The 10,304-nt window shown below is 39.2% G+C and overlaps 1 protein-coding gene across 1 annotated transcript; it reads right to left on the reverse strand.

Annotated features, from left to right (window-relative positions):
• Positions 1–3,473: 3,473 nt before the first annotated feature.
• Positions 3,474–9,988, reverse strand: RPF1 (ribosome production factor 1 homolog). The gene is made up of 9 exons (XM_068952670.1): positions 9,778–9,988; positions 9,630–9,686; positions 8,504–8,584; positions 8,020–8,115; positions 6,821–6,974; positions 6,162–6,244; positions 4,965–5,146; positions 4,755–4,881; positions 3,474–3,900 (listed from the first exon to the last, which is right to left on the reverse strand). Exons 1-9 carry the CDS (start codon positions 9,937–9,939, stop codon positions 3,859–3,861), a joined length of 984 nt encoding a protein of 327 aa, XP_068808771.1. The 5' UTR covers positions 9,940–9,988; the 3' UTR covers positions 3,474–3,858.
• Positions 9,989–10,304: the final 316 nt, after the last annotated feature.

Genomic DNA, 10,304 nt, shown 5'->3' on the forward strand with positions numbered 1-10,304 from the left:
TGATCCCCTACTGACAGGAGTATCTTCAAGTACAAATCCATTCAGACCCCAGAAAGTTTGTTCGTTTTTGTAATTATGTGAACTACCTGCATATCTTTCAGTGGTAAGTTCTTGAATTATGATTGATAAACTTGTTTGTTTTGTCATTTAAAAATAGCTAGCTTTAAATGAGGCTGTCTGTGTTAAAAGCATTCAGAAGAGTCGTCTGACTTCTGCAGCTGTTGTTGGTCTAGATCCCCATTTTGGGCCGCTCCTCCTACATTGTGGTGGTAGTTCTGCACTGGACTGTACAGATGCTGTTCATAAGTGGCAATTAGCTGTTGCAGAGCCTCAACCACTTTCTGTCGCTGCAGCAGCAGAAGTAGCAGGGCCAGCTACTAGTGAGCTGCTATTGTGACAAACCCGGCTTGACAGTAGTTGTGCTGTATCTTCCCTCCTTTTAAGGGTATTGTTTCCATTTTCTCACTTAGAATTATTGCCTGACAGTGTACATGGTAAATTCAAATTGTAGCAGACACTTAAAGCAGACTTTAGTTCTTAAGATTTTCTTCTGGTTTCTTGACAAGCTACCTAAACTAAAACTTGTAAAGAGAAGTTCCAAGGGTAGGGGTGGTCTTAAAGAAGAGCCATGTCCTCTACAGGACACATCCTCTAAGCCAAAAGGAAAGGCTAGGTAGTCCAAAAATTATATCAAGGCCTAACTAGTCTCTATAGAAAGAGTGGGGTTTAGATCCACAGTATTTTAACTAAGAGCTTTTGAATCACAGTAATTTGCTGTTTTTGCATATAGCAAATGCATAAAAACTGTACCATCTCCCTCTTCCCCCTCACCTTTTATCTGTTGGGAGTGAGAGCATATACAACATTATTTCAAATCACCTGATGTGCTTTAACAGTCCATTACCCTTAGAAGCCTCATAGTGAGTCTTAACCTTGAAGGATTCTGTTTCTGTAGCAGACCTGCATCACCTAAAGAATTGTAGTTTGCTGGATGTAAGTTGTTATTTATACAGCTTGAAAGAAAGATGACCACAATACAATGTGTTAAAATTGTTCACTCCTTTAACTATTCACTACCTTCAGGCAGATTGCTGAAAGCTTCCAGAAAGTTTGTGTGTCATACAAGCAGTTCATCCTAATAAAACCCAGAGTCCCAGTAATAGAGGTTGATGCTTAATTGTATTAAGCCAAAAAAAAAAAAAAAAAAAAAAAAAGGAAACTTCCTAGACTATCTTGAGCAATGAATTACAGTAGTGTAACTGAAATATGTTTTAGACTTCCTGTAGTTTTTAAAGTTATTTCTCCTGTGAGCCTTGTCAACTATTCTTATTTCAAAGATAAACATTTTGGTCATTGACTTATGTTCACACTATTGTGGCTTCAGCTGGGAGCAACAATTCAAGAAAGAGGAAATTATATAATCTGTCAGCATTATAGACTGATGACCTAAATATTTGTAAAAAGCTAAATTAGCTATAGTTGAATCAGTGCTACACATGATTCTCCACTAAGCTTTGCCAATAACTATTAATTCCTGGGTGTGGATGTCAGGAAATGTATGTTTGTTCTGTCTCTCACTTATGTGCACGTACAGAGCTTAATAAGGCTTAATATTTTATTTCCTAATTACAACCCTTATCTTCCATTTCTGATTTTGTAATCAAGCACTTGCTTCTGCTGATGTTACAGGCAAAAGTCATTAGAACAGCAATTTTAGTCATACTACCGATATAGACTTTTTTTTCCCTTCACTGTATCTCTTGCACGCACTTCCTCAAAATAGGCAATGTCTTGCTTGTAATCCTGGTGTTTTGACGATAAGCCAATAGAGTTCTTGTTTGCACAGTGAGCACCACCTCTGTAGCGTGAAAAGGAAGTATAATTCTGTCTAATGGGCTCATTGTTAGCTACCCAGACTCCCCCTGCTTTTCAAAGGCAGAGTAGATGCCTGATATTTCTGTAGGTGTCAAGTGACTGGGAACAAGTTTTTCCTGAAGATTTGGCTTTCAGCAAAGTGCTCCAGTTATCTTTTAACAGCTTTGATTATTTTCCTGTACCTTTGGGGATAGCTTCATGGTTTTAAATAAGTTATTCTGTAATCTAATAGCTCCATAAAACAGCTGTGGAAAAAGATCAATTTTTCTAACTTGCTCTCCATGGCATACTCTGGAAGTGCATGTTTTTAGACAAGAGTTGCTTCATTTAGGATTCGCACTTACTCTAACTACCTTCTTTTGTTTTTGTCTTTCAGATCTTTTAGCATCTTTTCCTAGCTGCTGATGTGTGTAGGGACAGAGTGCCTCAAGGAGTGGCTTGGTTTGAAGTCTGTACAAAAGCTTAGCTTTAACGTGCCAAATCTAACTGTAAAATTGCTACTATTGTCAAACCTCTTACCATCTACCTCTCCAAATGAACTGTATGCTAATTAATACTTCTGTTTCATGAGGGAATCAGTTTTATATACCAAGCAAAAAATAAAAGTTTTGACTTAGTCTGGTTTTGGAGTTACTAATTTTTGGAAGTGTTGATACCTCACCAGTTATTGTATCACTCTGTAACAGCCAGAGAACATACACCAGAGTCTGTCTCTTTAAATGCTCCATGCTGCTGCAAGTTCGTCTTGGGTTGACATTGTTACAGAACAATGAGGCTTCAGCAGGACTATACTTAAAAGCATAACAGAAATAGAACAGAAAAAGGTGTAACTTTTTGGCTCTCAGTTTACAACTCAACTATATAGCTGTCCCCTATCAAAGTTATTAAATAAAGGCAAAGGTAATAAAATAGTGTCATTATTTTCTCCTAAAGGAGCAATTCTAAAAGAGTAGATGGCTTACTCTGTAAGTTCTTTAGGTAAATAGTAAAAAGCACCTATAATGGCTGCACTTGAAAAGAAAGTAGTTCAAAGAACACTCAGCTTTTTAGGTGCCACTGAATGTGAACTTAAGGCAGAACAGTAGTGCATTCTGCACATTAATATCAACTCAAGTAAGCCAAAAGACTAAAGAAGCATTTTTAAGTTTTAATACGAAAAATCCTGCTCAGAGACCTTACCTGTTCATCTGAGCAGTTATTTTAGATAAGGTAGCTTTGTATCCTTCCTGAAAGCTGGCCTCATGAATTCTTTCCTCTTGGTGTTATTTCTTCTTATATACAAGAGTATTGACTGTTTCAGATATGTATCTCTCCTAAACATAACATCACTTAGAGAAAAGATAGCTTAGGAGTTAAGCATATTATTTTTGTAACGAACATAGCCATTTTATGCAAGATGCTAACCAAAAGAAATACCACAGACTTCCTAAATTGCATTCAGCCTTCATATTCTCTAGATGAGAGAGAGTTTTTGGAAAACACCGTTCCTCTCAGAGGACAGCATGTTGTAACTTAGAAAGAGGTGTGAAATATTTATACCTTACCGGATCAAGAGAAGATAGCTGAGTTGAGCTGCTTTACAGAATGAAAAAGAAAAGTGTAATTGCAAAATACTTTATTTGAGAATATCTTCAACCAAAATTTTTACTGTCTTTGGTGCTGCAAAGTGAAATTTCTCTCTAGAGCACAGGAGCTGTCGTGGTGAAGCTCCAGTGACAGATAAATTACAGGCTGCTCTCACATCGCCATAATAGTTTTTTCCTGCTAAACTGGAACAAGAGTCACTGTCTTAGTCACGTCTGGTTTAGCTGCAAACATAGGAAAGAAGATGCAATCCTAATTGATCTGTTCCTGTAGAAAATTTTAATGTTGGCAGTTTATCCTTCTGCAGACAGGTTATTGTCCAGTAACGTTATTCCTGCTAAGGAGTCTGGGAATCACACAATCCATGGTCATTATCAGCATTTAGCAGAGAGCTGTCACTTACAAGTGAAATTTTCTTCTACTTGTGTCCATTTCTCGGCGCTGAAATTCAAAAGAAAAGCTATTAAGCAGCAAATTCATGTAAGAGGATACAAACAAGAGGGACAACTCCAGTGTATTGTAGGGCTAGGCAGTGAAGTGTGTCACAGTTACAGTGTAGTTAAGTCTTTAGTGTCAACTTTTCAGGATAACAAGGGAAAAGATAAATTGGGGATTAACGGATCAGAATTCAGGAATGCTTACAGACTGTAGTCAGAGCATATCTTTAAACAAATAAGATTATCCACGTCATGGGCTACATCAGGAGTGTTAGAATTTTCCTTCTGGTATAGCTTTGGATACTTAGCTTAAGTTTTGCAAATCAACTAATGCAATTTTATGGTAAAATGACTGGAAAAGTCATTTGTCAGTGCCTATGGCAATACTTCCACTTCACTTGGAGTTGTGCATAAGTCGTCGTTACCTTCCATTCACTATTATTTGCATAAATGTCACTTCTTAGTTTAAATATGTTTACATTACAATTCTCGCACTCACTTTGCACAAAAATAGCTTTAGTCAAGCTTACTGGGCAGTCAATAATAGCTTATACTAGGGGAGCCTTTTTTTCACACTTGCTTATAACTGTATATGGTAAATTAGGTTCTGCAAATAAGTAGCCACAGTATATCGGTATTCATCATCCTTGCTATTTTTATTTTTCACTTGTAATACAGCAGAACGTTTATTTTACATATTTTTATAAAAGTACCTCTAAATGGAGTTTCAGTTGAACACTTCCTATTGAGAACTTTATTTAATATTGCCGTTTAGGCTGAGATTTGTGGTTACATTTCATAATGTCAGATTTATTCTCCATTCCCAAACAGAACTAGTACCATTACTTTAAGACATACCTTATGAATCCATTCATACTCTCCAAATTTGGAGTCAAAGGTTCCTTTCTGAAGGGACCTCAACTTTAAGGTAAAACGTGGCCCAAGTTCTTGAATCCCCACTTTCTTTTCACTCTTGAAGATATACCTTCAAAGGAAAATAAATAATGAGGAAAGCAGTTACAAGAACGTTCTCTCTCCTTTACAAGCTTAGGGGGGAAAAAAATTCACCTGTGGAATCTGAAAAAGATGTAGTCTCGCTGATTGTGAAATGTAGCTACTTGTCTTCCAGTGAACTGAGGATCATGTGGGAAGAGAGAAGCAAACATGCGACCAATAGAATGGCCAAGTCGCGTTGTAAAATTATTCAGGATTACTTCAGGAACATGTTCTGTGGGCTCTTTACCTTTTCGCTGGAATAAAAGTCATTAATGGATAACAAAATGAATACAGAATGATTTTGATATGTTATCAAAGAAAAGTATGAAGTAAAATAGAGCAAAAACAACCAGGGCCAACTTACTTTAACAAGGCTGTTAACGTCTAATCATTTTTTTAAACGCAGTTCAAGTTTGTATAGAGGTAAAGCAGCAAGTGGTAATATAAGAACATTTGGTTCAACAATTTAGAAAGTGCAAAAGAATAATTTTACATTCTGTCTCTCCTGCACCAATTTCCAGGCCTGGCAGCACCCATTACAACAAAGATCAGTCTAGCTATCGTCGGAGTCTGAAAATCTCTGTGGACTATTCCTAGCTAAGAGCATCTGGGCTAGCCTTTAATGAGAACGGATGAAATTTAAGACTTAATTCAGGAAAGAGGAGAGAGAGAAAAAAAAAAAAAGCACTGCATTTTACTGCAAGTGATTTAGGGCTAAGCAAGCAATACTTACTACAGTGCTATAAGAGTAAGTAAAGCTAGGTTTTATTCAAGGCCACGAACTGTATCCATTGAAATCCTGTATACCAACCTTTGTACACATACCCTGTTGCATATATAGTATATACTGTGTATACATATTCTCTAGTGGTTTAGGGTATCAGCTGGTATTTATTGGAATGACTACAAAAGTCCTTGGCAGACAATTAAAATTCAGCAGTAACTATGAAATTGAAAATATGCCACTTACGGAACTGGAACATACTGGTCCTTGACCTTTTTTTTTTTTTTTTTTTTAATGTGTGTGTATGTGTGTATTTATACACACACAATGTATATACATATATGTGTACATGTATATGTACACATATACATATAATTATATACACATAAATATGCATATTAGGCATGTACATGTACATATTATTTATAAATACAAAACACACCTTTACAAGATCAACTGAATCTCACAGAACTGCCACCAATTTTGACAGAATATATTTATCATTATAGACGGCACATTGCATAATTTTGTTGGTGGAGCCTCACCTTTATTTCCTTACGCAAACGGACACTGCTCATTCTAAAGTGAGCAGTTGGCCCATCAGGTAAATGACTTAAAACAAGACCATCTGTTCACTGAGTTAAAGAAAAGATGATGAAATTCAACGTGTAATTTACAGAAGAACACGTTCTGTGAAATGTAACGTTACATTTTATATCCATGATCTATGCTTGATTTACAAGGTTTTATTATTTTTCCCTCAAATACCTGCATAAGCTAATTAACTAGTTTTCTGAAGCATGTCCATTACAAGTTTGCTTTAATAGCTGAATAGATATATTTTAGCACTTTCCATCTTACTAATTAGTAATGGTTCATCTAGTCAGCAAAACTAAATGAAACTCTCTGGTCAGAAAAACCTGTTAATTAATCCAACTGTAAAGTTTACTGAAAGAGTAACAGTATTTATCTATGCTCTGAAAATGAAGAAAATCACTGTTCCTTTAATAAATTCAAGTCCCATTAGCCATCAGATACTTGGCACAGTGATTTTTTTAACTTGGCAATTACAACGTAAGCTGCACAGTGAAGAGGAAAAATCCAGAACAATAATATACGTCTTTGATGCCTACTAAATTTAAAATATTTTCTCCTAATATGCCTAGAGCCAGTACATCTATTTTAATAAATACACAAAGGATACTTGGTATTTTGCGATCTTCATTAATGACGATTAAATCTGTGAAGTCTCTTGCAATACACTGTGGAATAATTCTTTTCAAAGCTAATCCTCTTCGATAGTAGACATGCGAGTTAGGTATAACACTAGACAATTGTTCACAGAATCTCACTGTTCTCTGCAAAACAGGTGGGCTAAGTTGCAATCTCTTAAATACACAGCCAAATTCAAAGAGGGAAGGACGGTTGCTCATTCCAACTGCCCTTCATGGTGTTTTTTAGAGACCTTAGGAGTAACAATTTTGTTTGAAGACAAGCCTCCAAACAATTCAGTTGCTGGAAAATTTCTCTTGATTTCTGCTGCATTGCATGTTAGACCTGTATTTTTCATTTCTATTTAGGATGGATTTGTAGTAAAGACTGCAGCTCCCTCCAGGCTGGAGGGGCACCAGCACACCTAGGACTTTTTAAGAAAAAAATATTTTCTTCTCAATCATAGTCAAGTAGAAAAATTCCAAAAGCAATCCCCCACAGAAATCATTATTTATTAAGGACATCAATTTACGAAATGCTGATAATATTTCAAAATACACTATTTCAGTTCCTTCACGTACTCTACCTACACCTCAGTTTTCAGATGGTTTGAGGTTTACATTTTCCTATTTTTAAAAACACTTCTTTCAGGGTTTTCACAAAGTATCAGAAATGCCCCGAGTTAGGTATTGCATAAAAGAACACGTCCATGTTTTCTTTTTTTTTTTTTTTTTAATGAAGGAATGGAAGCTAAAGAAAAGAATAGGCTATGTATGCACAAGGTTATCAACAGTCACTAAATGAACAAGTAGAAAAAAAATCCATACGGGAGCTATTATTTTCAGTTTGACAGTTTTTCAATTTAAGATTGCATGTAGTGATTATGGGCCTGCAAGTCTCACTATTTTGGACCTCAAAGACCTTATATTTTAAAGGTAAGAAATTTAATTCCCTCAGTCAAATTAAGACCATCTTGAGCACTGCTAAAACCCAAAGTATGTCTGTCATGACCAAAAAGAACTTAACAATTTAGCAGTAAAGTACCTCTTGACCAATCAGTTGACTTTGCCTCTGTGCAGACACTACCACAAGGTTGTATTTTTAAATCATTCCTACAGCAAAACTGAATTTACTAATTACAGTATGAATTGTGGCTATCCTGTAACCACTCCCTAAGTAAAGCATACGTACCCCTCGAGGTCTGTCTGATGTTGTAATAAGAATCTTGGGAATCGTCTGTCTGTTGAAATATGGTGCAAATTCATCAGTTGCTTCATCAAAAGCAACCTGGAAGAAGAGACATCTTGTTACTTCACCACATATTAATATTGAATAATTAATGAAGAATTGTTCAATCTGATCTAAATTCTGATGAAATTAAAAGTTAATAGGAAAAATTTAAATTCACACGATCTATCATATAATTAATCATCGCAAGGCATCCATTTTTAAAATTATTTTTATGAGTCTAGTATAATGAAAAATGGTAGACAAGTTTTGCTATCAACAACAATAATGCAAAGGTAGACAATAAAGAATGACACTACCTGTTAGTGGATCCATCACATGTAAAAAATAATCCATTAATACCTTAATAGGACAGTAAAGAACATTAAGTTTCATCAATCCATTTTAAATCACCTCTTGTGGAAAAAAACGCAGAAATTAAAGTTACCTCTTCATCATTGGGATCTACAGTTGTTTCATCATATACTCTCTGATTTTCAATCGTCTTTGGTACGGCTTTTGGAGGTGCCTAGAATAACGTATATAAGCTTTTTAACACAACACATTCATGTTATTTTTAAGTGTATTGTCAAAAATATTCATATTATCACAATTCTGTGTTTATTTCTACATGGAATTAAAGGTATTGCTTATTTTATGATAGCTTTTAAAGCAGAAGCTACAACATCTCACATAAGGTTCAATAATAACATCACCTTGGTTAAGGATATGCGTAGATAGTGGGAGACCAGAGAGTATCATGGAAGAAAAACATTGCTAGAACAGTAAAACTTCTTCATTTCAATATAATGAAGAAAAGTCATTCCAAAACAAAACACGTGGAGCTTTGTTACCTGCGGAAGAAAAAAGCACTACTCCCTGCTGCAACACATTTTATCCGTGACACCTACAATTTCATGTCTAATACCATATAGTATTCACCCCACTGATACAGCACATCCTTGTGATATTATAATAATACAGGAATTCACAACTTACTGTCAAAGGCACATTGCCAGCACGCATTTGAAGCTGTTCAGGAAAAGCAGAAACAAAACCCTTGCTCACAATTAGGCTAAGAAATAAGGAGATGACTGATGTGGTCAGGAGTTGGTCAGATCCGATTATTTTGGTTTATATAGGAACAGCTCACAAGAGTATAGCCCCTCACAACACCTACATGATGCTGTAGCAGTCCCAGCAGACAGCTAATATTTTTCAGGAAGGTCCTGCTTTTCTGCCATCACTGGGATAAAATGAGTGCGGAATCACCCTCCCGGCCCCACCATAATTTAACCCAGTGCAAACACCGTTTGTGAGCTTTGCTCTTCGACACATCCTCTACACAGCACTGCATCTCTAAAGCGTGCCGCTGGCAGAGAGCACTACGGTCGCTGCTCCCCTTCACTGAGGTGCCTGTGGGGAAATCCTGTCACTCACAGGACTGGAGAAGGCCCAGCGCAGCGCCCAGCTGAAGAGTTACCACCAGAGCAGCGCTGCTGTCGCTCAGCCGCAGAGCCACCCCCGCCCCGAGGCAGGGCCACCAGCATGCACGCCGCGGCCTGAGCCCTTACTTGGTCTCCGAGGGCTTCTCGCTCCTTTCTCCGTCTCTTCCTGCTGGCCAGCTTCTCCTAGCGGGGACAAGGAGGCGCGCCGTTAGCCGTGAGCCGTTAGCGCGGCCCGCCCGCCCGCCGCGCCGCGCCGCGCCGCTAGCCGCCCCACCTTCCGCTGCTGCTGCTTCCACCGCAGGAACATGAAGTGCCGCCGCTGCTTGTTCTTGATCTCGGACACGCTGAAGGTGGGCGGGAAGAGCACCCGCTCGGGGGCCGGCGGGGCCGCGTCGCCCCCCGCGCAGCCCCCCGACCCATCGCCGCCGCCCGCCATGCCGCCGCGCCGCGCCGCAGGAACTCACCCCTCACCTCTGACCTCTGCCCCCGCGCGCGCTCTGCGCCTGCGCCGAGGCCGGCCGGAAGGCGGCATGGGGTGGGGGAGGGGGAAGGGGAGGCCTCCCTGCCGTCGAGGCAGCGCGGCGCGCGCAGGCGCAGAGGGCGGGCTGCGCGCTGTGGCCTGGTCGGGGGCCAACGGCCGCCCGTTGCCAGGGCAACGGCCGCGGCCCCTTCTGGCGGCGCGGCGGCGGCGAGCCCCGGCGGGTCACGGCTGTGGCTGCCGCGCTGTTCGGCAGAGGGGAGGCCTGGCGGCGGGCTGCTGCGTCGGCTGCCGCTTCGCTTTAGGTACCTGCCAAACGGCTA

The sequence above is a fragment of the Struthio camelus genome, chromosome 8, assembly GCF_040807025.1.
Source record: "Struthio camelus isolate bStrCam1 chromosome 8, bStrCam1.hap1, whole genome shotgun sequence".
Classification (NCBI taxonomy): domain Eukaryota; kingdom Metazoa; phylum Chordata; class Aves; order Struthioniformes; family Struthionidae; genus Struthio; species Struthio camelus.